Source organism: Alternaria dauci, chromosome 3 (genome assembly GCF_042100115.1).
Source record: "Alternaria dauci strain A2016 chromosome 3, whole genome shotgun sequence".
NCBI classification, from domain to species: domain Eukaryota; kingdom Fungi; phylum Ascomycota; class Dothideomycetes; order Pleosporales; family Pleosporaceae; genus Alternaria; species Alternaria dauci.
In genome coordinates, this window is record NC_091274.1 from 3,281,590 (window position 1) to 3,309,328 (window position 27,739).

Genomic DNA, 27,739 nt, shown 5'->3' on the forward strand with positions numbered 1-27,739 from the left:
CAGTGTAGAGTAAGCTATTATAGCTTCCACTATAATTTTACATCTTCTCTCCTATAAAACACGTATATACTATATACATCTTCTATCCTATACAGCTTTTGAAGAGATTAATACACGTTACGTAGTGTTATGATTTTTTAAAATATTTCGTATTAACTGTAAATTCAGAAAAACACCAACCCCAATATTAACCGTACTATCGTTGTCGCATGTAATCCGTTTCTTAATCTTAACTGTGTCTCTTCTCTACTATTTACATAATTAACGTAATAGTAAAAAGACGCAGGCACTAGAGAATAGAGCCTGCGAAGTCTACATTGCATTAGTGGCTGAAGTAGCACAGTGTAGAGGCATCCTGTTACTATTCTCCGCAGGCAAAGGTAATAGCACCTTGCGCGGCAACCTTTAAGGAAAAGAGAGGAAGCCGCTATGTGTTTCGCTCTTCTTTGTAGTTATTTGTAGATTTGTAGCCTGCGGTGTTGTTGACTTATCTGTATCGCAATACGACAGCAGCTTCCTAGCAGGCTGTAATCGTCGAGAGCCACGGTACAGCCGGTGACTTAGACGACAGACCTAGCCTAACACTAAATTGGCAAGCTTCCGCAACACGGACGCATACACCCCACCTGCTAATAAGCACCGCTATGACTAGCAACTCTCGTCTACCTCACTACTTCCGTAGAGTGTCGCTAGAAGCTCAGCATTGTGCTCTTCGAGCCCATCACTCTTTTTCCGCAGCGCATAGTTCAGGGTCGTCAGGTAACCCGGTTTATTGTTCAACCTATAGGGCTTACAGGACAGAATAATTCAAGTACCGACATCTGTCGCAATGGCGCCGGCGATGCCGGGATACTTTCCGATGCGTCAGAATCAGTGTCATCTTCGGCTTCGCTGTCTGGAATCTCTGTTAACCCCACCGCCGTAGCTAGCGCATTCGCTTCAATGCTAAGCCTCTCCTTTCCAGCAATCGGCGCACCAGTAATTCCATCCGGCCCTAGCCAGGCTTCGAGGGCCCTGCTTGCCGTGCAAATTTCCGGCCGTTCGCGCTTCACTAGCTCAAGAAAAACATCGCGCTGGTTCTTCCGCAGCACACGCTCGAGCCAATGGTTTGAGACCTCTTCGTGGGGTATGAGCAGCAGCGATCCCCAGCCTAGAGCTTGAACTATGTCGAACCATCGTGTCGCTCGCTTTAGGCGGTAACGAAAGGCTGCGTGGTCAGATTTAGATGGTGATTGGCAAACCAGATGGACCAAATATGTGATAGCCTCTGTTCGTGCCTGGCCCTTCCCGTACCTGTTGCGAGTTCTGTCGTTACTGGCTAGACGATCAGCGACCTGGATTTCGTCGACCTTGCGAGCGTACGCCTTCCCTAGCAAAGCGAAAGCCCAGCGAGTGCCAATGTTTACAGCTGCAAGCATCGTCTCGTACCGTGTGCACATGTCCCAGGCAAAGCAGAATGCATTGTCGGCATCAGTATGAAGTGTTGCGCTACTATCCACTGACTGCGACATTTGCGTCTGGGTAAGAACATAACGATCTACTGGTTTTACCAAGAACGGCGTGCCCTGTTTCCGCCAATTATGCAGGAACTGCGCAGCGCTGTACTGCGAGGTTGCATTTCCAAAAGCACGCGCTTTTGCTAGCATGCTGCAGGCAGTATAGTAGGGTGTTGGCGAGGCTGTATAGAAATCAGCATCTTCCGCGACTTTTTGCTTGAAGATCCAAGAGATCGTCGGCTCATCGTCTGGCGCAATGCTGCCGTACGCCATACGTTCCTGCGCAGGCATCTTCTCAGGCGGTTCCTTTAAGCCTATCGCCTCGAGCTTTATTACACGCGATCTTTCTAGCTTTCTTGTACGCCGTAGCTCTGCAAGACGATTCTTGTTTGTAACTGTTGCGGACCTCTTTACGGATAGAGGCGTCGTCGCACTCTGGTTTTCGCTGTCCTCGTCGCTTGTTCCGCGCTCGTGTCCCCCCTCCGCTCTAGCTGTGTCTTTGCCAGCGTGTACTGTCATAGTGTTGACTTCGCTAGCCCTAGCCGTCGATTCGTCCGCGCTGTCCTCCTGTATTGCTAGGCGGTTTAAGCTGTTGGCACGGATCTCGCTGCGAATAGGCGATGAGGAGGCTGGACGTTTACGGTACGGCACAAGGTCGCCTGTAGCCCTCTGTGCTGATGGCGGTATGCTATCGTCCTTGTCTGAGTCTATAGCCATGCGGTCCTCCGCGATGCCTTCCGTTGGCGTCATTAGCCGCGCTGTAGTTAAGTTTCTAGGCTCTAGAGACTTACTACTAGCAAAGTCCATAGCAGCGCTTGTGAGACGCCCCCAATTTTCTGCGTCAAGTGTGCTGGCACCCAGCGTCTCTTTCAGCAGCCATATCGCATCTAGTGTCGAGTGGGCTATGAAAACCGGCTTGCACGCTTCGTCGTCGCCTACTTCTGGAACGATCCATCCCGCGTATCGTACATCGCCTGGTACACGGCATGGTTCTGCGAGACGACGCGCAAGAAATCTGCTGTAGGACGGGTTAGGTGGGCTGTATGCTAAGTTGTTAGCGACTGTAGCGTCCCACTGTGCAGGAAAGCCTCTTCCGCTGTGTTTATCCTGACAATGGTCACTATCGAGCTGTAACTGATCCATTTTAGAACCAAGGCTGACGCTCTAAGCCAGCGATTAGTGTGTGGGTAGAAAAGTAGTAAGAATAACAGCAGAGAAAAGAAGACGTGGCATGGAAAGCAGGGGGCCAGGGCGTGCCGGCAAGGTGCGGCATATAGTCGCACCGACTAACAAGGTAGAGTACGGTCCCTAATCCCAGAAGAGGTCGCGTCCTTGAGTGTAGAATACATGTTATTTCTCTTTTTAGAGTGCTATTCTTATATAATATTGAATACTAAAGTTTAGTTGTTGAAGACACGAAAGATCTCAAAGAGGTAGTCCTAGATAGGGAGGGTCGCTCTGCCTCGTACATCTAAGAGCGCAGTTCCAAATAATATAACACTAGTATTTGCCTTTAGAGGTGCAGCGTGAAGAAGGTTGGAGCGCCAGCCCTAAGGTAGTTAAAGCGTCCGAATGTTCCAGCTGCAAGGTTGCGATATGGCTTGGGACGCAAGTTGCCGCAACGGTTGGTTGCCAGCGAGGGCAAGTTACGCAGAGACCACGGTATGGCTTCATACACCTACTAACACCTTTTGGGCAACTCTCTGGACTGTCCAAGGTACTGCATGACAGAGTTGTCAACAATCAAGCCAATCAAGCTGGGTGCCCCAGCTTAGCTTGATTAGTGGGTACCTCTACCTCAGCTTAGCTTGATTGGCTTGATGGTTAAAATTAATAAGCTTGGCTTGTTTAGCTTGATTAGCTTAACAAAATTAATCCCCCTTTCAAGAAGCTTAAAAGGGGATAGTGTAGGGGTATCCTTATATAATCTTATCACCACGTGATCTTATCACCACGTGACCTTACTTACTTACTTTAACCTTCTTTATAGAGTATTAATTCTATCAAGCCAATCAAGCCAAACAATCAAGCTAGCTTATAGTAGCTTGGCTTAATTGATTTATACCTCTACTCTAGCTTAGCTTGATTGATACGCCAGCTTGATGCCCCAGCTTGATAGCGATCAAGCTGGCTTGATTGTTGACAAGTCTGCTGCATGAACAGACGGTTGTTGAACCAATGAACAAACTGATTCCTAATGGTTGTCGCTGTAGAGAAAACGTCGAGGTAGGCAGTATACTCAGTCCTGGACGGCACGCTGGGACTCTGCCTTGGCCACTGGTTCCTCAGATCTTCCACGAACGAGTCGATCGCCCTAGTTTGATTCTCCTGAAATGCGGCGTGCAATCCTGTCGTGATGCTGCTGTTCAGTCTCCGATTCTCGCTTTGGTAGATTCGCTTCATTGGAATCTGCAAACGCCTTGGTGTTGCACAGCACCGTGTTCCGAATCGCATTCTTGTTGAAGTCCTGTCCCTGGTCTAGCTCGTATTTCAGTGCAGTAGGTGGCTGTACCGCCGAGAGCTTATATACCCTATAGGCTGCAGCTAGAGCCTGTATCGCATCCATGTCTGACTTTTCGGCGTAAGCCGTCGTACAAAACTATGTCATTAGATCACGATATGGCTTGGGAAGCAAGTTGCCGCAACGGTTGGTTGCTAGCGAGGGCACGTTGCGAAGCGGTTGCGATATGGCTTGGGACGCAAGTTGCCGCAACGGTTGGTTGCTAGCGAGGGCACGTTGCGAAGCGGTTGCGATATGGCTTGGGACGCAAGTTGCCGCAACGGTTGGTTGCTAGCGAGGGCACGTTGCGAAGCGGTTGCGATATGGCTTGGGACGCAAGTTGCCGCAACGGTTGGTTGCTAGCGAGGGCACGTTGCGAAGCGGTTGCGATATGGCTTGGGACGCAAGTTGCCGCAACGGTTGGTTGCTAGCGAGGGCACGTTGCGAAGCGGTTGCGATATGGCTTGGGACGCAAGTTGCCGCAACGGTTGGTTGCTAGCGAGGGCACATTGCGAAGCGGTTGCGAAGCATGGAGTAGTATTTAGTGTGGTAGGTTGCATTCGGCCTGACTCGGAAGACCACGCGCCCGCAAGTCAGGCTGACAGCAGCGCTTCCACTCACAACGTTACCTAGGTACAGCAGTAACTTGCTATTGCTAACAGAGGCAACTTTCTAGGCTTCCTACAGTGGCAGCAGTAGGCAATACGTACAGCGTTACTCTATGTTAGTCTGGTGCGCCTATATCGGTATTGAGTCATGGGATCGATTTTGTACTACAGACTACTTGAGAAAGTTACAGTATGTCTCCGCGATTTCCGGGCAGTCATTCCTTCAAAGTATCTCAGTCTTGCGCCTTTATCGTGCTCTGAAAATAGCCTTTAGCTTGGAGGTTCTTGACTATCCTCATGTCAATGGTGTCTCGGCATCCTTGAGGGGCAGTAGTTGTCAGCCATTCAACGAAGACTTCGGCGAACCTCGTATTAATGCGATGTTGGCGTTTCGCAGCCTGTTCAGCAATATGCGCGTTACTCTGAGGCTCAAGACCATGCAAGATGTTGCCCTCTGTAAGCGATATTGACTGACACATCGCGCCCGTTGCACCCACGAGAATATAGACGCCATCGTCGACCTTGCCGCCCCCCTCATCCCAGACCTTCTTCCACTTGGGTACTTCCTTGTCCCGTGTCACGGCGTTGTAGGCATGAACAACGTGTTTCTCTCCAAACGTTTGGCAGATGTAAGCGTAGATCAGAGCACGTGACAATGTCGAGCTCGCGAGTACGACGTACTTGGCTCTGTACTCTAGGGTTTCTCCTTGGTGTGCGCGAGGACGGGGATGGGGAATGGTCGTCTTCTTGTTGCGTAGCTCTTCCAACGTCTTGTGAATGTATGCGACCTTGGCTGAGCCCTTGCAAGCCTCCAATGCAATGTCCCAGATGAATGAGTGTCGAATTGTGTCGCTGTTCACAAGAGCTGTGCGGAGGTTTTCGTTGTTATTACTGAGACTGCGGTGAGGGTCGAGGATCCGATCTCCGATAAGCTGGTCGGCATCCCAATTGTTGATTGCGGCCATAAGGTTAGGAAAGATGCTGACATGTCGCGCAATGCGGTAGGCCTCGGAGTCTGCGACTGCGCCTGGGGGCATGGTGGGCTTGGACTTCTTGCTGCTCTCTCCCCCTTGGTCTTCCCAGGCCTCCACTTCCTTCTCGTAATGCTGTTTGACCGCGGCTAGCACGCGAGACTCTTCTTGTTCCACGTTAGCGAAGTAACACGCATCGTGCTGCAGATACGTGAAGTTGACAGTAAGCTTTGCTGTGACAACGTTGAGGGGTTTGCGCCAGGGATCCAGACTGTCGGTGTCGCGCATTATGAAACACCACCGAACCATGTCCCGAAAATTGTTCAGCATGTCCTTGATCTCGCCGGACTGGAGTTGCTTGTCGAGCGCGGACTGTACTTTGTTCTTTTCCTTCTCGGTTTTACAACGCTGCATCCCGTCGTGATACTTCTTGTAGCTATTGAGGAGCTTTCTCCACACTGCAGTACAATCTACCCCTTTCAAATTGGCTAAAGCTTTGGCGCCTGGATCGGTGGACTGCTTTTGTACTAACCGCTGGATCACGTGGTCGGCGAATCCTAACACCAGGTCGACCCCGTTCGTGAGAGCTGTGCCCGTCTGACCTACTATACCAGTACGATGATCATTGGGCCTGTAGTCCAAAATGGGGTCGATGATGTGGGTGTAGGTTTGAGTTTTTGTACCCGGGGCGGTATGCAGCTCGTCGACCATGATTATTGCAGCGCAACCAACGAATGTGACCAACCACACCTCGACCCTCACACCTTTGTCGTCTGTCCATATTTGCATGCGACGAGCCTGCCAAGGGCCGAGACCATCAAGCGCAGGCAATCGTGAAGTGTCCATATGCGTCTTGGCGCACAGGCTCAGCTGTGCTCTCAACGCCGCCCTCTTCTTAGTATGCCTCTTGTCGGTCTTTTCTAACTGTTGTTTTAGCCTCTTGTACTGAGGGGGCGCAGAGGTATCGACAAGCGTGCCAAAGATCTTCGTCTTCCAAGACTCGCGAGTTGAGACTATCAAGAACCTAACGCTCGTCTTTTGAGGTCTGAAGTCCGATGTCTCAGGGACGCTGTTTGCCCATTCCTTAGTCGGGTTGTTCAACTTCCACACCTTGTTGTACTCCCCATAGGCCAATCGTGATTTCAACCAGTTAGGGCGACGGTTGACTTCATCCCACTCTTTTGGTGTCATGCTAGAGTAGATGCTGTTCTTCGCACCGCCATAACGCTGTACAATCTCTTCGCCCGTACCGTGCAAGACTATCAGCTTCGGTGGCTTGTACTCTGATCCTTGAGCCAAGTGGGCGCTGCCACCCATGATCATACGCCATGCTTGTACCAATGTTTCAAGGCCTGCTGCACTCGCAACAAAGTAGGTGCATCCAAACAGATTCGGCGTCTCTATCTCGTCTCCGTTCGATTTGAGAGCAGTGTAGGGGAAGTCTGGCGTCGCGCTGATGCCGAGGCGCTGGTACGATCTAGCAAAATTGAGATACCATATGAGGACATCGGTGATCGTCTTGCCCATGCCCATGTCGTCGGCGATGACAAGTGCTCCTCGGTCGCCGGCGAGGACATCCAAGCCATCCTTGGCGCCGACCAACTGATGGGGTAGCGGGTGGAAATCTGGGTTTAAGCCGACCCCAGTTCCGAGGTTGATCTGGTCGCCTTTGAGGTCGTCGAGCGCAAGGCCGAAGGTTTGCGCGGCTAAGTCCCACAAGTCTATGTTCGACTTTTGCGCGTGCGCAAAAGCAGACATACCATCCATCTTCACCTTCATAGTGCTCGAGAAATGCGCGTTTGCCTGGGTCTTAGCTTGTTCGTTCAATGGGGGTTGTTCCGGTTCGCCTTCGTCTAACATGCATTCTTCTAGCACCTCTTCATCGTCTACGAGAATGTCCATGTTGTTACTAGACTCGCTGTCACTAGAATCGCTGCTACCACTATCGTCGCTGATATGTATTGGGTCGTCTAGTCCGCTACCGTGGTAGCTATTAGAAGGGAAGGTCTCGACAAACTTGAGAAAGGACTTAGGTGCGCTGGACGGTGGTTTGGCAGGTCTGGCGAGCGGTAGCAGATTCACGGGTGTGAACGACGAGGGTTGAAGTGTGCGGGGGAAGGCGATGCTGTTATTCCTGGACATGTATGACGAGAACGGACCTACAGGATGCTGCTTGTGTGCGCTGTTGCTAGGTGTGGATTCTTCCCTCGACCAGGATAATGGATGTATGTTGGCCGCCAAATCTAGTATCTCCTTGAGTGTCTTGGGTGTAAGCTCCTTACTTTCCGGTGGGACGGCTTCGGAGGAGGCAACTTGCATGTGGGTGGCATCTTGTTGCTGGTCACCTTGCACCTCTGCTGGCGGGGCGGGCTCGGAGGAGGCAACTTGCATGTGGGTGGCATCTTGTTGCTGACCATCTTGCACCTCTGCTGGCGGGGCGGGCTCGGAGGAGGCAACTTGCATGTGGGTGGCATCTTGTTGCTGGTCACCTTGCACCTCTGCTGGCGGGGCGGGCTCGGAGGAGGCAACTTGCATGTGGGTGGCATCTTGTTGCTGACCATCTTGCACCTCTGCTGGCGGGGCGGGCTCGGAGGAGGCAACTTGCATGTGGGTGGCATCTTGTTGCTGGTCACCTTGCACCTCTGCTGGCGGGGCGGGCTCGGAGGAGGCAACTTGCATGTGGGTGGCATCTTGTTGCTGACCATCTTGCACCTCTGCTGGCGGGGCGGGCTCGGAGGAGGCAACTTGCATGTGGGTGGCATCTTGTTGCTGGTCACCTTGCACCTCTGCTGGCGGGGCGGGCTCGGAGGAGGCAACTTGCATGTGGGTGGCATCTTGTTGCTGACCATCTTGCACCTCTGCTGGCGGGACGACTTTGGAGGAGGCAACTTGCGTGTCGGTTACGTTCAATCTAACCGTCGTGACAAACACTACGGCTGTGCCAGCTGGGATTTCTCGCATAGCAAAGTTGAATCCACCTTGGCTTCCAATTCCGATATGCTGATTTGCTCTTGGAGCGATAAACAAGCGGCCCTTGAAGTCGAATCCATCGAGTCCTAGGCCTTGCGCAGTTTCGTAGCATTGCTCAGCTTCGTCGCGTAGTTTTTCCCAGTTGGGGATGCCCTCCCAACATATGTCACTGAATTCGACCATGCTGACTACTTCGCTGATCTCTCCATCCTTTACGGCGCATATATGTACCTGTGTGTCGAGATTTGAAGCGGTTGGCATGGGAGGATTAGCAGGCTTGTCGTTGTTCGGAGTAGGCGTGAATCCTGTAGGAACGGTTCTGGATCGAGAGCGCTTAGGTGGGTGGTCTTTGGAGTTGTGCGTTGATTCTGGCGATAACTCGCGCTTTTGGAGTGTAGAGGTTGCCGTCAAGGGGTTGGGGGTTGGGGCTTTAGCATGGTCGCCTTCCGCTTTACGCTTCCTCAGGCGATTGAGAGAATGTGTGATCAACTTGCTAATCGCCATTGTCCTCCACGCCTTGGGTTCGTTGCGGAAGTCGGGTACGGACTTCCAGACCAGGGCGTGTAGGTTCTTGTTCAGGTCTTCATTGGCAGTGTCGCTGAGCTTTGCTGCACCTCGATTGCGTGCATCGGGGTAGTTGTCCACAAGAATCTTGTCAATCGTCCTGGCTATCTCCTTTTGTCTGGTGGCGTCGTCGATGCCGAAGCCGCGGAAGATCTCTGTTTGGTTCCCCGAGTAGCTAAGGGAGCTGGGGTCGCCTGCCGGTGGATGGGCGGGTGACTGCGTGTTATCGTCCATCCTAGTCACCCGTGGTAGAAGGTGTATGCAGGTTGACGATGCTGCGGTACGTGGTGGGTGGGTGGTGTTGCGGCGAGCGTCGCAACGTTCGTGTTGTGGCAACATGCGCGAGGAAACAGCCGGAGAGCGGTGAAAAGTGAAAGGGGAAGCTCCCAGTAATTTTAGCCTCGTCGCCCGTACTGAGCCTAGTAGAACGATGACCAGGAGTAGGGCATAGTATAGCCACCCGGTTCTGGCGTGAGCGCTCACTGTTGAGCATTGCGGGTACAGCGCACAAGACTCTGACGCGGGCTCACGTTGCGTACGCGCGAAACAGAGAAAGTTGATAAAAGATATGGGGATCACCCGAGTGTATAGAAAGCGAGCAGAGGGAGAAGAGAGACAAGGAGCAGGGAAAGTAGGGAGAGACATGGGGATCACCCAAACGCAGTTCTGGCCGTCATCGTGAACTGAATCGAGCATAGAAGTTGATAGAACCAAACAAAAGAAAGCGAAAAGAGATATGGGGATCACCCAGCCGTAGGACTAACTGTAGTCGCGAAGGAGAGAGCCAAGACGTAGCCGGCTACACGCTGCGCATTGCTGTGGCCTTGACGCTCGCTAGATCTCCCATTCACCTTGGCATGTCCTCGCTTATTTGTATGGCCGGTCCGATAGTTATCTTCCTATTGCCCAAAGGTCGACTGGCTGTCCACTTCTGTCTCTTGGTACCAACTTGTAGAACTCGGGTGATCCCCATATCCTCTTCGCGTCCCTATCGTTCTCCATCCAATCCTTCTTTTCACGTGTCTTTATCTTGCTCCTCGCTTCCTCACGCACAACCCAAGGTGAGCAACGCAAAATTTGCTTGGCGTTAGCGTCTCTCGCGCTCGCGCTACCTAGTCCTGCACAAATAACACTTTCCTCCACACCAACTACTTGACACCTTCCCCGAATTGCTTCTCTTGAAAGCAAACCACTCTCAACGTCGATATCTCTACCTACCCATTGACCCTTGTCGGTAAGTTGTTGTGGCCTCCTGTTCCGCTGATCGATTGCTAACGATGTGCTGTCCGTATAGAAACAAAGTCTCACCTACCGTTGAAACTCTGTTTTTGCATATCGTCCAGCATGGCCGACCAGTCTGTCATGCACTACATGGTCAATGACCGGCCGACGTCGGCGCCGCATGATACAGAAGTCTACGACCAGGGCATTGCTGTCTTGGAGGCACCCGGCAAAGACTCTGTCCAGCTCGGAGGCCTTCCCGACGCCCCTGACCGAGAGAAGCACGCCTGCTTCACCTGCAAAGAACCAGGCCACAGGGCCAAAGATTGCCCCAAGAAGCTCGAACAGCAAGCGTGTTCCAACTGCGGCGAGGTTGGCCATGTCTACCGCGACTGTCCCACGAACGAGTGCTTCAACTGCGGTGGTCACGGGCACCTCTCCAAGCAATGCCCTAGTGAGCCAGCAGCAGACCAGGGCCCTAGGTGCAACGGCTGTAACCGTCTCGGCCACGTTGCCTCGGATTGCTTCTATCCCCAGCCGATCAAAACCCGCAAGTTTCGTGCTCCTAAGGAGGACGCCTCCAAGGAGGACGTCTCCAAGGAGGACGTCTCCAAGGATGGCAAAGACGAGCTTCCTCCTGCCCAAACCATGGCCCCACCACTGGATAAACCTAGCTTCACAACAAAGTTATTCACTCGGAAGATCCCTCACTATGTCTCCTCCGTTAGTGTAGAGATGGATATTTCCTATCCGAGCGACGACGCTAGTATCACCCTCCGTGGCCACGCTCATCGGGCAGCCTCCATTACCCTGACAGCCCACAACATCGTCAACTGCACTGTACTTCCCATGAAGATCACCGATGAGTTCTTCACCTCAAGGGTTTCCCAAGAAGATGTTAAGCGAGCTGCTAGTAAGCTTGCACTCAGCGAACTAGGGATGCTCCTACACTTCCGCTTCGACCTCCAAACCGAACAACCTGACGGACAACCTCTGAACTCCCGCCCCCTCTACGGATTGGGGTTCTTCTCCCACCAGAACTTTGGGATCTTCGATGAAGTCATCCATCGTGCTCGCGATATCCTCGAGAATGGCGGCGAGGGCACCGTGCTGCACTTCTTCACGGTCGCCACAGAGTCAGCACAAGAGCGCATGGATACCGTGTACAAAGAGATGCAAGCTCAATACAAGAACGACCCGATTCTGCTCTACTGGAAGGACTGTCGTGTCAACCCTCAGACTGGCATGGAGATCTCTGTCGACAAGCAGCCGAAAGGATTCAAGGTCCCTCCCCAGTGGGCATTCCAGAACAACACACAGTACGTCACCGTGCACTACCAGAACCTTGTCCACGAACTGCGCAAGGCCGCCAAGCAGAAGGGTTTCGAGATCACCGACACCAAGATTATGAAGGTTCGCGGCGGCGGTGACCGGTTATACTACGCCGAGCTCAGGGTACCAGAGGGCGCCAGCTACCGCGAGGGCGCCTTCGTGGACATCCAGTTCAGTCCCTACCAGGAGCAAGCGGACACCTGGCGATTTGAGATCAAACCGTCCGCAGGCATCACGCCCGCTAGCTACATAGGCGGCTTTCTCTACCGCCCTCGCTTGGGTGCATCCTTCGCCGAGCAGCCCCTGTTCAAGGAGGGCGTTCACTACAGCTGTGCATTTAACTATCGTACTTTGCCTGAAGCTGAAGAGGCATTGCGTAAGCTTCGCGGCATCTACGTCTTTGCTCGCTTGAACCCTGCCACCGTGGGAATCAAGCGCCAGATCAACGCCCTTAACCATTACTTCCGAGGCGGCGATGCCTTTAGCGATGTCACTCAAATCCTCCACAACTCCTACCTTCGCTTCCCAGACGACAAGATCGTGGACTACTTCGCCGGCATGTTCGCGTATTTGGGAGACAACGGTGCTAAGGACAGCATCATGGAGCGTCTGAACCGCTCACTCCAACCCGACGTTTTGCAGAAGCTTCGCGCCCTTGCCGGTGGTGTAGCGCTCATCCAAGGTCCTGGTGGCGTTGGCAAGACACGCATCATCGAGGCTCTGGCTGTTGCGCACTACGAGGCTCAACAAACTGGCGTTATCCATGGCCTTGGTCGCCTTGCTGCTTTCTGGGTCACGTCGCCGTTGAACAAGCAGCTCGACGACGCTATGCTCAGGATCTACACGGCCTGCCTAGAGCGACGGAAGGAGCTCAAGGCCGCTGGCATCCAGGCACGTTTCCCTATCGTAATCCGACGCCATATGAAAGAGACGGAGACAGCGGTTGTTCGCAAGGAGTCCGAAGCTGCTCGCAACGTCCTGCTAAAGAACGAGAAGCCGCCCTACTTTGAATACATCGAAGAAGAGCACTTCACCAAGGACCAGCTGAAAGAGCAGGCAGCGGCTTACCAGGAGAAGTCCAGTGAAGACAGGCGGACCATGGCGTTCCTTGACGCACTGACAGTGGACTCGCAATTCCGCATCCTTCTTGAGACGTCCGAGACAAAGTCGTCTTTCACCGACAAGCGACTTCAGTTGGAAATGCTGTCGGAGGGTGCGTGGGTTCTGCGCCTCGCCGGAGTGCCGGAGCGTAATGCCGATACGAACGAGTTAGTGGTACACGAAATCGCCCAACCAAAAAAGTACCGCGATTTCCGTTTTCAGCTCGACCTCTATGCTTCAGGCCAAGAATTCGACGCCGATGACATGCGCCGACTGACTGCTCTCACCAACGAGATCATTAGGGACCTCGCTCAACTGGCCGTAGCCATTGGCATGACCTCCGACGTAATCTCGCAGCCGCGTACTCATACGCTCGAGCAGCCGTATGCCGTTCATCACGACGAGGCTGGCAAGTCAAGCGAGTCAAGCACGCTCGCTCCTCTCGTGTACACGCACGCCTATAATAACGAGGGCCCGCTGATGGTCGAGCGCAAGGCCATAACACCCCACCTGTTCTTCGGCGATATCCATCAGCCAAAGCCTTCTGCTGCCGGTGGTTCGGAGGAACGTCACGTCTTCAGTGATCAGCAGGACCTACCTTTCTTCCATCGTGCGATGCTAGGCGGCTGTACCACTATTTACCTGCACACACAGTACCGCTTCAATTCCGACATCAACGCTCTCACCAACCACATCCTTCCTCGTGGCCGTATGGAAGTGGCCCCCGGGGTAGATGACCGGGAAGAAAACATTCGCGCCATGGAGATCGCGATGGAGCAGTTCAACATTTCCTCCGGCCATCGCGTCATCTTCGTCAGCGTCAAAGGTAGCCACGACATCGTCGGTGCCACCAAGTCTCGCTACAACAAGGACTTCATTCCCTATACCCTCCGGGCCGTCTGCAAGATGATCGCTGGCGGGTTTTCTGGTAAGCAGGTCGCTATCATCACCCCGTATGTAGCGCAAGTTGCCGCTATCCGCTTCGTATTGGCTAGATTCATGGAGCACTTAGCCAATCAGGTTGACGAGGAGGAGCTGTTCAAACTTAGCGTCCAGCTGCGAGACGTCGAAGTCTTCACAGTCGACAAAATGCAGGGCGCCGAGAAGGAAGGTATTGTATTCGACACCACCAACGCTGGCGACCTCGGTTTCGTCAAGCATACCACACGAATGCTCCTAGCCGTTGGACGCGCGCGTTCCCTCCTCGTTATCGTTGGTAATCCTGTGAGCGTCCTCGCCGAATACACTGGTGCGACCGACAAGGACAAGCGGTACGTCAAGCTCGCCTACTACAAGGTTTGGAAATGGTGCCTAGACCGAAAATCCGCCATCCAATTGCACGTTGATCCAGAATTGGCTCAAGGTTGGTGCGAGTTCAACCCCCCGTTCAATGTCGCCGAGCATATAGAGGCCTTCGCTGCGGGCTCTCAGGCCACTGAAGAGCCCATAAAGATGTTTCCCGATGCCAACTACGGACCTCTCCCCACATTTTCCACAGCCTCCCCCGTCGACGGTGATGGAATTGATTTCTATTCCGGTGGAGATGACTGGAATCGGGATGACGCCAAGGACAAGCCAAATGATGATGGGGTTCCTTTCTATTCCGGTGGAGATGACTGGAATCGGGATGACGCCAAGGACAAGCCAAATGATGATGGGGTTCCTTTCTATTCCGGTGGAGATGACTGGAATCGGGATGACGCCAAGGACAAGCCAAATGATGATGGGATTCCTTTCTATTCCGGTGGAGATGACTGGAATCGGGATGACGCCAAGGACAAGCCAGAGGGTGAGGATCACGCCGACGATGGTGGAGACGAAGCCAAGGACAAGCCAGAGGGTGAGGATCACGCCGACGATGGTGGAGACGAAGCCAAGGACAAGCCAGAGGGTGAGGATCATGCCGACGATGGTGGAGACGAAGCCAAGGACAAGCCAGAGGGTGAGGATCACGCCGACGATGGTGGAGACGAAGCCAAGGACAAGCCAGAGGGTGAGGATCACGCTGACGATGATGAGGATCACGCCGGCAATGATGAGGGTCACGGTGGAGATCAGTGCAGCAACGTAGCACACGACTGGAACCAGTACGATTGAAAAGGTTCTAGAGACGCTGGAGGTGATTTGGAGATCAAGGAAGACAAGCCTCCCAGTAGGATAGTGTGGGACTAGGCTAATATCGATCTCTTCTTGTTCTTTGAAAGCCAGTACGTAGTAATGAAGAGAAGTAGTAGAGTAAGAGTTTATGCGCTTACTCTATTCCTCTTAAAGTGATAATACACTGTATCAAAATAATAAACGTGCTGGTAAAAGACGCAAGCACAACACTGTTGAAAGACACTGTAATAAATCGCGGTAAAGGTGTGTTTCCTAAACACCTTGAGTTCACCGTATGCAGCTGTATATGTTTGACAATAGATGGGTTGGAAGTAAAGCCCTGAACTTCAAGCGGTTCTGGAGAGTTGCGGCTACGTTGGGGAGAAGAGGAGTTAAGGCAGAAGAGGATTTTGGAGGAGAAGTAATAATATACTGTATGTAGAACTTATACGGGTGTATAAAGCTGTAATATGTAGTATAGTAAGGTACAATAGGTGGTACAATAGTTGGTAATATGTACTATAGTATGTTGTATTATACATTACGATATATCACGGTTGATGTTGCAGCAAGTTGAGGTTCATGTTGCAGCAAGTTGCGGTTGATGTTGCAGTAAGTTGCGGTTAATGTTGCAGCAAGTTGAGGTTCATGTTGCAGCAAGTTGCGGTTAATGTTGCAGCAAGTTGCGGTTGATGTTGCCGCAAGTTGAGGTTCATATTACAGCAAGTTGCGGTTAATGTTACAGCAAGTTGCAGTTAATGTTGCAGCAAGTTGAGGTTCATGTTGCAGCAAGTTGCGGTTGATGTTGCAGCAAGTTGAGGTTCATGTTGCAGCAAGTTGCGGTTGATGTTGCAGTAAGTTGCGGTTAATGTTGCAGCAAGTTGAGGTTCATGTTGCAGCAAGTTGCGGTTAATGTTGCAGCAAGTTGCGGTTGATGTTGCCGCAAGTTGAGGTTCATATTACAGCAAGTTGCGGTTAATGTTACAGCAAGTTGCAGTTAATGTTGCAGCAAGTTGAGGTTCATGTTGCAGCAAGTTGCGGTTGATGTTGCAGCAAGTTGAGGTTCATGTTGCAGCAAGTTGAGGTTCATGTTGCAGCAAGTTGCGGTTGATGTTGCCGCAAGTTGAGGTTCATGTTGCAGCAAGTTGCGGTTGATGTTGCAGCAAGTTGCGGTTGATGTTGCCGCAAGTTGAGGTTCATGTTGCAGCAAGTTGAGGTTTATGTTGCAGCAAGTTGAGGTTCATGTTGCAGCAAGTTGAGGTTTATGTTGCAGCAAGTTGCGGTTGATGTTGCAGCAAGTTGAGGTTTATGTTGCAGCAAGTTGAGGTTCATGTTACAGTAAGTTGCGGTTAATATTGCAGTAAGTTGCGGTTGATGTTGCCGTAAGTTAAGGTTGATGTTACAGTAAGTTAAGGTTCATGTTACAGCAAGTTACGGTTTATATTATAGTAAGTTAAGGTTTATATTATAGTAAGTTAAGGTTTATATTATAGTAAGTTAAGGTTTATATTATAGTAAGTTAAGGTTTATATTATAGTAAGTTAAGGTTTATATTATAGTAACTTTTAATAAATATTAAAGTTAGTATTACCTAATCTTTTAAAAATTTATATATCTATTAGTATAAATAGTTAGTAATCCTTTTACTATATCTTTAAAAAATATACTTTCTACTAAATATATTTATAATAATTAATTTTTTTCTTTCTTATTTATTATTTAATAATATTACTATAGAAGTAATAAAACTAGACTACTTTTACTTTATAATAATAAAGTAATAAATAAAGAAAAAGTATAAAATAAAGCTAGTTAAATTAAATTTTATTTAAATAAGTAGAATAATAAATACTAAAGTAAGAATAAAGTTATTAAGTATTTAATTAAGTAATAAGTAAAGATAGTTTAAAGCTATATTAACTAAATACTAGTTACTACTAAGTAAGACTTTCTTATATTATCTTTATAAAAGAAATTTATACTACTATATATAAAACTTAAATAAAGATTAAGAATTTATAAAGTTTTACTATAATTAAGAAACCTTTTAAAAAAAGTTATTTATTTTACTTAACTAAGGGTAAGTATATAGTATATAGTAATATATTAAATAAGATTTTTTTACTTTTTTATTTATCTATATTCTTATATAAAGGTTTACTTAGATTTAATAACTTTTAACTACTTTATAAAAAGAAGAAAAGAGTATAACTTATATTTAAGATAAAGATATTTATAAAGTAAAAGAATAAAATATTTAATACTTTAAAATAAAAAATATTTTATAAAAATTTAGTATTTTTTCTTTAAGAAAAAAAAGTATAATAAAGTATTAGTAACTACTAAGTATAGTTATTTAAAAAATAAGAAGTAGTTTTTTATAATTTATTATTTTATAATAACTAGTTACTTCTAATTAACTTACTATATAATAAGCTAAAGCCTAATTAGTTTATTCCTTAATAAGATCTTAGTTATATATATAAAGTATACTATTTATAAAATCTAAGTAGTAAGTAGTTTACTTAGATTCTATACTAGTATACTAGATAAATAATACTCTAAGCTACTACCTCCTAAATAGCCTTTAGACTATAGCTTTCCTTAGCTTCTTTCCTTATTAAATATAATAATAGTATAGAGGTAAACAGTACTACTAGTATAGGGTTAGAGGTAAGAGAGTAGCTATAGGGGTCTACCCCTAGGGGTAAGATAGTATCTATAGAGTACTACCCTTAGGGGCGAGATAGTAGGCGTAGAGTGCTGCCCCCAGGGGCGAGATAGTAGGCGCGGGTTGCTGCAAGTTACTGCAAGTTGCTACCCCCGGGGGCGAGATAGTAGGCGTAGAGTGCTGCCCCCAGGGGCAAGATAGTAGCCGTAGAGTGCTGCCCCCGGGGGCGAGATAGTAGCCGTAGAGTGCTGCCCCCAGGGGCGAGATAGTAGCCGTAGAGTGCTGCCCCCAGGGGCGAGATAGTAGCCGTAGAGTGCTGCCCCCGGGGGCGAGATAGTAGCCGTAGAGTGCTGCCCCCAGGGGCGAGATAGTAGCCGTAGAGTGCTGCCCCCAGGGGCGAGATAGTAGCCGTAGAGTGCTACCCCCGGGGGCGAGATAGTAGCCGTAGAGTGCTGCCCCCGGGGGCGAGATAGTAGCCGTAGAGTGCTACCCCCAGGGGCGAGATAGTAGCCGTAGAGTGCTGCCCCCAGGGGCGAGATAGTAGCCGTAGAGTGCTGCCCCCGGGGGCGAGATAGTAGCCGTAGAGTGCTGCCCCCAGGGGCGAGATAGTAGCCGTAGAGTGCTGCCCCCGGGGGCGAGATAGTAGCCGTAGAGTGCTGCCCCCAGGGGCGAGATAGTAGCCGTAGAGTGCTGCCCCCAGGGGCGAGATAGTAGCCGTAGAGTGCTACCCCCGGGGGCGAGATAGTAGCCGTAGAGTGCTGCCCCCGGGGGCGAGATAGTAGCCGTAGAGTGCTACCCCCAGGGGCGAGATAGTAGCCGTAGAGTGCTGCCCCCAGGGGCGAGATAGTAGCCGTAGAGTGCTGCCCCCGGGGGCGAGATAGTAGCCGTAGAGTGCTGCCCCCAGGGGCGAGATAGTAGCCGTAGAGTGCTGCCCCCAGGGGCGAGATAGTAGCCGTAGAGTGCTGCCCCCGGGGGCGAGATAGTAGCCGTAGAGTGCTGCCCCCGGGGGCGAGATAGTAGGCGTAGAGTGCTGCCCCCAGGGGCGAGATAGTAGCCGCGGATTGCCGTAAGGTGCTGCCCTTGGGGGCGAGAGTGACTAACACTCACCGCTAGACTTACAGCGGCCTATGCAAGAATAGACGGCTTCTCGCCTACTTATACCTTGTGTAGTACCTCTCTATTGCTTTCTTACCTTCTCTTATCTCTTTTCCACTTACCTTAGTTTCTGTGTTCTTTCTAACAACGTTGCAATGAAGCGCCCTCTAGCAAACGTTTTAACCAAAAACAGCAAACGGCAGCGTACGAATGATCCAGAGATTGAAGAGACAACTCCTATCCACGAACAAGCTGCGCCATACCTACTCGCTATAGCGAAGTTTCCAATCGATGCGCTTAGCGCAGAATGGAGTTTTGGTGTCAATAGGTCTATTGACACAGCACACCAGCGCCGCCTCTGCGAGATCTTTAACGAAACTGGTATTCTTCGACGAGACCCTAGCCACCAACTGCAGATTGCCTGTTCTAAGGAACACGTAGAGCAGATGCTTCATCATCTGAAGGTGGAATTGCCAGCTCAGAGCACAGTTACTTCTGCCACGTTTGCGGATAAGGAAGGATTGGAATGGCCGTCGTTCAAGAGCTGGAAAAGCGTGACTGGAGGGACAGCGGAACTTATTACGGGTCACCATCGTGTAGAGGCATTCAAAGAGTATCTTCGCCTTCGGCAGTTAGGAGAAGAGGAGAGGTGGTGGGTGTGCCGCATCTACGATAAAGGCGGGTGCCCCTTAACGCGCGTACTGTGAACAACAGCCCCTAACCTTTTTAGACACGCTACCACCAGACACTCGTGTTAAACTTCGGGCGAATCGGGCCGATATTACGCTCCCTGACAATCATGGCCAGATATGGTCCGAGTTAACCAGCCTGTTCTGCACAAACGCCAATCTCTTTCAAGGCTCAAGCAAGTCAGTTGAGAAAGAGATGAGAGAGCATCTTCAGCTTAGTAGCCGCGTCAAGTTCCCAATACGGCGGCTAGTTACCCTGTGGAGAAATCAAAACTGGCAGCCCCTGCTTACGCGTTGGTGTTCTACCGCAATTGGGCAGGCAACGTTTAATCTCTCCACTTTTGAGTGGATGGCTAGTTGTCGGATAGATGACGTATGTGTAACCCGCCGCCGAAATACTCTGACCTGTCTTGCTAATCTACTGTCTAGCATTGGTTCGCTGCGTTTGAGAACGTACTTCGCATCTCTACATCTATTCGAAAGCAGTATGGGGTTGACGCCAGTTTAGCAGACTGGAACACGCTAGCTAGCCTGCCCCAGGCACGAAGTCCCCATGACGTACAAGACCTGTTCTACCCTGGCGAGGAGTTAGACAAGGATCCTGGCCCTTCCCATACGCGCCGGCAGGGCTTCTTCCCAACTCTAAGCAATGAGGCCTACCATGCGCTATACTCCACTGTACTTTCAAAGCCCACACACACGTACACAAACATCCTCGCTCTCTTAAAAACCCCGAAGAAAGAGGGGAAGCTTATGAGGAGTATTATGACCCACGTCAGCCAATGGGTAAACAGCGGATCCGCCAAGGTGTCTGACAGCGACAACAACAAACCCGCACTGCGGAAGTATCTAGTGCCCGTGCTGCAGAGCAGGCATGCCGGCCAGGCTGATCAAAAATCTCTTGACCTCCAACAAGAAGTACTGCAACACGTACAGCAAAATGCGGAAGCATTCACAAGCTCTATACTAGACCGCTATATTGACGAGTACCCAAGTGCAGAGATCAAGAACTACGGCGCACGCTTCCAGCATAAGGTGTGGAGAGAACTGCTGTCAATTGTGACCAGTTTCACAGGGCCAACCTTGCACAACAAGCACTTGGCGTGCCTAATTCAAAGCGATACCTACATAGCGCGAACGCCTACAATCGCACAAATCGCGTGTGATGCTATCTGTCAGGTCCCTGAAGTCGTCAACGAACCTGCGCTCCAGTCTACTAGGGCAGCAAACGACTTGCTAGAGACAATTCAGGTCGCAATCACTGAATGGATGTCTAGACACACTCTAGAAGACTCTGATAATACAAGTCAAGAGGTTCCGCTGCCCGCAAGGCACTCTAACGCCGAGTCTAGCAGAGAGAGAGAGCTCAATCTGACAGTCTCTGAAGCGGCACGTAGCGTTTCAGCACGGTCGAGTTCGGACCAGCTTACCCCAGAGCTAATTTCTCACCCCTCAACTGAGCCGCGCATACCCAAGGCATCCCAGCAGACCAAAGTTCAAAACAGGGGGATTGAGGACTTGAGTCTAAGCGACCTTGCTGCAGCCCGAGAGAAACACCGTCAGAAACGCACCCTTAGCGACCAGGTAGCTGTAAAGGGCAGTGCTTCTCTAAGCGAAAAGACCCGAAAGAAACACCGTAAGAAACACACCCTTGGCGACCAGGTAGCTGTAGAGGGCAGTGCTTCTCCAAGCGAAAAGACTCGACAGAAACAACGAGGGGCTTGGAGGAAGTAATCCGTATCTGACCCTAGCCCTAACCCAATAGACACTGTTCCTCTCCTCTTTCCTCTGCACTGGATATTGTGATTCTCGATCATCATCTATCGATCTACCCTACAAGATCCTCAGCCCTTAGCCAACGTACTATTTTATATAATACTGTTCTTATCATCATGTCTTTAGATCTTGCACAACAAAACGATAGCGATTACGATAACAGCAGTGCTGGAGAGGAGGACGGCCTGTACCAAGATGTGCAACCTGATGAGCACGATAGAGAACCTGACGAGCATGATGGAGAAGAATACCACGAGAGCAGCCTTGGGGACGAAGACGCAATAGCGAATAATCAACTTACCTGGGCTATTGACCACAGCGGAGGTGACCACCGACTACCTGGTGAGTTTAAGAGCATCCTACTTGTACGCATATAGTAACTACGTAGTAGTGAAGGGATTTATCAAGATGATAGACAGCCCCGAATTTAACGGCAGTAAGGCTATTGGAATGCTGCAGAAGCGATACACGATAGACTACGGATCGAGGCGCGTTGGGTCCCGACCAGCCAAGCCTGAGGACAAATTTATCCCTGAGTTCCACCTCGACCTTATCATTATCATCGGCCGGCCGCTCCAACCCATTGTGAAGTTCTCTACGTTCTTCGACCACGTAACAATCAGCTTTAAACACTGGCGAGCTCCATACAGCGCTAAACACAGCCACGGACTGTCGTTTGATATGGAGCATCGTACCTTCCGTCTTGCAAAGGGTGGAACGCGCGAATCTTGGTTTATTGTTATGCACCCTGTCGATAGCACAGTAGACCCTCTTCTGTCAGGCAGCGAACGTCGCAAACGCCGCGAGAAGGCGTCTGAGCACAGCGCTCTCAAACCCTCCCATGCCCTGTTCCTTACGTCGTACATTAAGAAAGTCTTCCTTACAGGCGTATTACTTGGAGAGGGTGTTGAGGCTTCTTGGAAATTGGATGGACCCCAGTCGCAATCGATCTCAATCGTCAAGTGGGAAACGTTCCAGGAGCAGTTCATGGAAGGGTGGCCAGAGTACGTGCGCAAGAACACGCAGGATCCGTTCTGGACTGAGAACCTGCCAGCGTTCCATGCGTATGACTACGGGCAGAACCTTCCAATTGAGTTGTCTACTGAGCAACTCAATAGTCTGCCTAAGGAAACCCGGTTGCGCCCTGATGACGAGACGTCTGACTCTGATGACGAGACGTCTGACTCTGATGACGAGACGTCTGACTCTGATAGCGAGACGTCTGATTCTGGGAATGATTTGTCAAACTCTGGGAATGATTTACCAAACTCTCAGAATGATTTATCTAACTCTGAAGACGCGGCGGCTAGGTCCGAAGGCGGCGCAGAGGGGGCTACGCCCCCACAGAGCGGTACACAAACAGGCGATCCAATTCCCCCGCCGCACGACCATCAACAGCCGTTTGATAACTACACACAGGATCTTCTACGCGCACTAGAGGACAAGTATAGACTGGAGAGCATTGAGACGGTCTCCTACGCGCTAGCGGTCGACATCCACTCAATAGCATCTTCCAACCTCCCTAACGCCTCTAATGACGTCGGTGTCATTCTCGCACCTGCGCGCTGCCTCCTTGCCAATCGCAACAACGTTGTTCGCCAATACCAACACCCGCGCGACTTTACCTTCTACCCTCTTGCCTTCCATCCATCGTACGGCAACTTCTCCTCCGCGCAGCCCCCAGCATTCCTACGCGACAACGTGCTCGCTGTAATGGAGGACAACATGAGCTATCAGAACAACGGTGCGAGCGTGTTGACTAGTGGTTATTTTCAGGCGTACTCCAACATTAAGCGAACTATACGCCATAGCCCCGGCAACTTACTTGCTACCAAGGGCATTGCCACGGCTGCCCTGACGCTGCCAGATCAGGATGGCAACCTAAACCCTCGGGTAGCGGCGAAGCGGCAGCGTTTACTGCGGAAATTGCGAGGCGAACAGACTCCTGATAACCCTACGTCTTCCCAACCGTTCGCTCGCGAGCAACAGCGGATTAAAGCCGCTATAAAGGAAGAACTGTACGCGTTTAGGATGGAGCAAGTTCTGTCTGTGCAGGTGTCGCAGTTAGCTGACGGTCAACGGAATTTTGCGACAGTGCTTCAACCTATCCTCCAGCTAATCCGGTACTTCTCGCTGGAACAACCTACCTACATTGATGTCCTCTTCGCGTTCAAAGAACGCATCTTTCCAAAGGTTCTCTCCTCCTTTGCTAGTCTGTTCGCGCACGCATCAGACGAGTTTTATCGTCGCTTCAAGGCTGCTGGCTCTAAAGGGCTGCCTTTTGCCCTAGCGGAAGGTGTGGCCGCATTCGATCGCCTTGGCAGCTACTGCTTTACTGGGTTCCCCCGGTCTTTAGTGGGCTCAGTGCTCGGGCCTCTCTGCACCATAGAAAGCATTGAGCAGGGTGGGTGGCCGTTTATCGACCCCAACATGCTCAATCTGCAAGGCAGTGGCCATGCTAACCTAGTGCGTTGGCCGCGCATGGACAATGGACGACCTATTATGATGCACGTTGCTTCCATTCGCCACCACTATGGGCCCCAGGTTGCCGCTTATTGTCACAGCGAGGTATGGTTCCGTGAGCTTGGTGGGCTCACAGGTAAAGGGCCTCGTGGCGCAGAAGAGTTCCTAGTAGAGGTGCTCGAAGAGATGTGGAAGCCGCAGACAATCGCTTTCGTAACACACCAATTCTATCGCGCTCTGAACAAGGGCGGACGGGGCAATGCTCAAAGCGTAAGCCTAACAACACTGCAGGCACGACAGGAGGCGCAAGAGCAGGTGACGCGTTGGGCTGAAAGCGAGCACCCCTTCTCTGCAGGGTTCGTGCAATTAGCGTTTCAAATATCAGCCGCTAACACAGTACAGGGAGTACGAGTCGATCTTTCCTGTCTTTTATCCAGAAGCGACTTCGGGTTTGAGAAGCCAGACGCGACGCGACTTTGCGCAAGAGCTCTACTGGGAGTGTGTTAACAGCCATGGCCAATCTAGTAGCTACCTCTTTTCAAAGAACGCGAGCTGGTTCACTGTGTTACGCGCTGCCGTGCAACACGCCAGGGCCAAGGCGATGAAGGAGGAATACTGGATCAGCGCCATAATGTCAGCTCTAGCGGCGTGCCGCATTGACTGTGTGCCTGGTTCATACCATGGCCGATTGAGCTACCGGAGAATGACGCGGCTAGTCGGTAACGTTCCGGCCCCATCCGCTATAGCGGCGAGACCGGGCAGCCTCAAGCGGGCAGCGATTGAGGCAGTACACCAAGCAAAGCGGCGCTCGCAAACAAAGAGTACTATCGACTTTGGTTGCCAAATCCCTTTTAACGCCATCCCGCCGCTAGTTGAAAAAGGTTTTCAGCAGTTGGACGGCCAGTTCTCAAAGTCCGGCATGAATCAGAAGGTTCGTGAACACTACCACAGAGCACGTCAGTGCCTCATCGAGTGCTTAGGTCAGCCAAAATGCGATCTAATGCTCATGTTGGTGTTAACCCTTGCATCCTCTTCAGCTACCCCTACTGTAGCGGTGAATGCGACTGAGTTTTCCAAAGGACCAACCAAGAACTCTGAAATGTTTGCGGCCGCCTTGGTAACAAGAATGCTCTGGTCTCTTCGACCAGATTACTTCCCGTCGGAGGAAGACGATGGTTGGGTGCTTTCGGTACGGGAGATGACGAAGAAGATTGGTAAGACTTCCCTAAGAGAGGCCCTTTTCCCAAGTAAGAAGCATTGCTAACATAGTACTATCTGGGGTAGAGCACAAAGGTTGCAACAACCGCTTCCTTCGACAACTGCAATGGATTCGGGTTACTAGTGGGCGTCGAGACTCCCCAAGGAACAGCGACATAGCGATCAACTATGATTCCGTTCTTGAGAAGAGACGTACAGAGTTAATGCGACTACGGAGCGATGCTAAAGGTTTTATTCAATGCGTGTTTGGTAGTTCTGATTATGCATGGGTTGACCGATGTCATACTATTATACAGGAGTCCCCAGTGTAGAGTAAGCTATTATAGCTTCCACTATAATTTTACATCTTCTCTCCTATAAAACACGTATATACTATATACATCTTCTATCCTATACAGCTTTTGAAGAGATTAATACACGTTACGTAGTGTTATGATTTTTTAAAATATTTCGTATTAACTGTAAATTCAGAAAAACACCAACCCCAATATTAACCGTACTATCGTTGTCGCATGTAATCCGTTTCTTAATCTTAACTGTGTCTCTTCTCTACTATTTACATAATTAACGTAATAGTAAAAAGACGCAGGCACTAGAGAATAGAGCCTGCGAAGTCTACATTGCATTAGTGGCTGAAGTAGCACAGTGTAGAGGCATCCTGTTACTATTCTCCGCAGGCAAAGGTAATAGCACCTTGCGCGGCAACCTTTAAGGAAAAGAGAGGAAGCCGCTATGTGTTTCGCTCTTCTTTGTAGTTATTTGTAGATTTGTAGCCTGCGGTGTTGTTGACTTATCTGTATCGCAATACGACAGCAGCTTCCTAGCAGGCTGTAATCGTCGAGAGCCACGGTACAGCCGGTGACTTAGACGACAGACCTAGCCTAACACTAAATTGGCAAGCTTCCGCAACACGGACGCATACACCCCACCTGCTAATAAGCACCGCTATGACTAGCAACTCTCGTCTACCTCACTACTTCCGTAGAGTGTCGCTAGAAGCTCAGCATTGTGCTCTTCGAGCCCATCACTCTTTTTCCGCAGCGCATAGTTCAGGGTCGTCAGGTAACCCGGTTTATTGTTCAACCTATAGGGCTTACAGGACAGAATAATTCAAGTACCGACATCTGTCGCAATGGCGCCGGCGATGCCGGGATACTTTCCGATGCGTCAGAATCAGTGTCATCTTCGGCTTCGCTGTCTGGAATCTCTGTTAACCCCACCGCCGTAGCTAGCGCATTCGCTTCAATGCTAAGCCTCTCCTTTCCAGCAATCGGCGCACCAGTAATTCCATCCGGCCCTAGCCAGGCTTCGAGGGCCCTGCTTGCCGTGCAAATTTCCGGCCGTTCGCGCTTCACTAGCTCAAGAAAAACATCGCGCTGGTTCTTCCGCAGCACACGCTCGAGCCAATGGTTTGAGACCTCTTCGTGGGGTATGAGCAGCAGCGATCCCCAGCCTAGAGCTTGAACTATGTCGAACCATCGTGTCGCTCGCTTTAGGCGGTAACGAAAGGCTGCGTGGTCAGATTTAGATGGTGATTGGCAAACCAGATGGACCAAATATGTGATAGCCTCTGTTCGTGCCTGGCCCTTCCCGTACCTGTTGCGAGTTCTGTCGTTACTGGCTAGACGATCAGCGACCTGGATTTCGTCGACCTTGCGAGCGTACGCCTTCCCTAGCAAAGCGAAAGCCCAGCGAGTGCCAATGTTTACAGCTGCAAGCATCGTCTCGTACCGTGTGCACATGTCCCAGGCAAAGCAGAATGCATTGTCGGCATCAGTATGAAGTGTTGCGCTACTATCCACTGACTGCGACATTTGCGTCTGGGTAAGAACATAACGATCTACTGGTTTTACCAAGAACGGCGTGCCCTGTTTCCGCCAATTATGCAGGAACTGCGCAGCGCTGTACTGCGAGGTTGCATTTCCAAAAGCACGCGCTTTTGCTAGCATGCTGCAGGCAGTATAGTAGGGTGTTGGCGAGGCTGTATAGAAATCAGCATCTTCCGCGACTTTTTGCTTGAAGATCCAAGAGATCGTCGGCTCATCGTCTGGCGCAATGCTGCCGTACGCCATACGTTCCTGCGCAGGCATCTTCTCAGGCGGTTCCTTTAAGCCTATCGCCTCGAGCTTTATTACACGCGATCTTTCTAGCTTTCTTGTACGCCGTAGCTCTGCAAGACGATTCTTGTTTGTAACTGTTGCGGACCTCTTTACGGATAGAGGCGTCGTCGCACTCTGGTTTTCGCTGTCCTCGTCGCTTGTTCCGCGCTCGTGTCCCCCCTCCGCTCTAGCTGTGTCTTTGCCAGCGTGTACTGTCATAGTGTTGACTTCGCTAGCCCTAGCCGTCGATTCGTCCGCGCTGTCCTCCTGTATTGCTAGGCGGTTTAAGCTGTTGGCACGGATCTCGCTGCGAATAGGCGATGAGGAGGCTGGACGTTTACGGTACGGCACAAGGTCGCCTGTAGCCCTCTGTGCTGATGGCGGTATGCTATCGTCCTTGTCTGAGTCTATAGCCATGCGGTCCTCCGCGATGCCTTCCGTTGGCGTCATTAGCCGCGCTGTAGTTAAGTTTCTAGGCTCTAGAGACTTACTACTAGCAAAGTCCATAGCAGCGCTTGTGAGACGCCCCCAATTTTCTGCGTCAAGTGTGCTGGCACCCAGCGTCTCTTTCAGCAGCCATATCGCATCTAGTGTCGAGTGGGCTATGAAAACCGGCTTGCACGCTTCGTCGTCGCCTACTTCTGGAACGATCCATCCCGCGTATCGTACATCGCCTGGTACACGGCATGGTTCTGCGAGACGACGCGCAAGAAATCTGCTGTAGGACGGGTTAGGTGGGCTGTATGCTAAGTTGTTAGCGACTGTAGCGTCCCACTGTGCAGGAAAGCCTCTTCCGCTGTGTTTATCCTGACAATGGTCACTATCGAGCTGTAACTGATCCATTTTAGAACCAAGGCTGACGCTCTAA

The 27,739-nt window shown here is 50.7% G+C and overlaps 3 protein-coding genes across 3 annotated transcripts; 1 reads left to right on the forward strand and 2 right to left on the reverse strand.

Annotated features, from left to right (window-relative positions):
* Window positions 1-776: 776 nt before the first annotated feature.
* On the reverse strand, window positions 777-2,246 carry ACET3X_004683 (uncharacterized protein; the record flags this gene model as incomplete). The annotated part of the gene is made up of 1 exon (XM_069450914.1): window positions 777-2,246. The coding sequence occupies one exon, from the start codon at window positions 2,244-2,246 to the stop codon at window positions 777-779; it is 1,470 nt and encodes a 489-aa protein (XP_069308661.1).
* An 18,961-nt stretch (window positions 2,247-21,207) lies between these two features.
* On the forward strand, window positions 21,208-24,555 carry ACET3X_004684 (uncharacterized protein; the record flags this gene model as incomplete). The annotated part of the gene is made up of 4 exons (XM_069450915.1): window positions 21,208-21,433; window positions 21,483-23,910; window positions 23,957-24,485; window positions 24,535-24,555. The coding sequence occupies 4 exons, from the start codon at window positions 21,208-21,210 to the stop codon at window positions 24,553-24,555; spliced, it is 3,204 nt and encodes a 1,067-aa protein (XP_069308662.1).
* Window positions 24,556-25,851: 1,296 nt separating this feature from the next.
* ACET3X_004685 (uncharacterized protein) lies at window positions 25,852-27,321 on the reverse strand (the record flags this gene model as incomplete). The annotated part of the gene is made up of 1 exon (XM_069450916.1): window positions 25,852-27,321. One exon carries the CDS (start codon window positions 27,319-27,321, stop codon window positions 25,852-25,854), a length of 1,470 nt encoding a protein of 489 aa, XP_069308663.1.
* Between the last annotated feature and the right edge of the window lie 418 nt (window positions 27,322-27,739).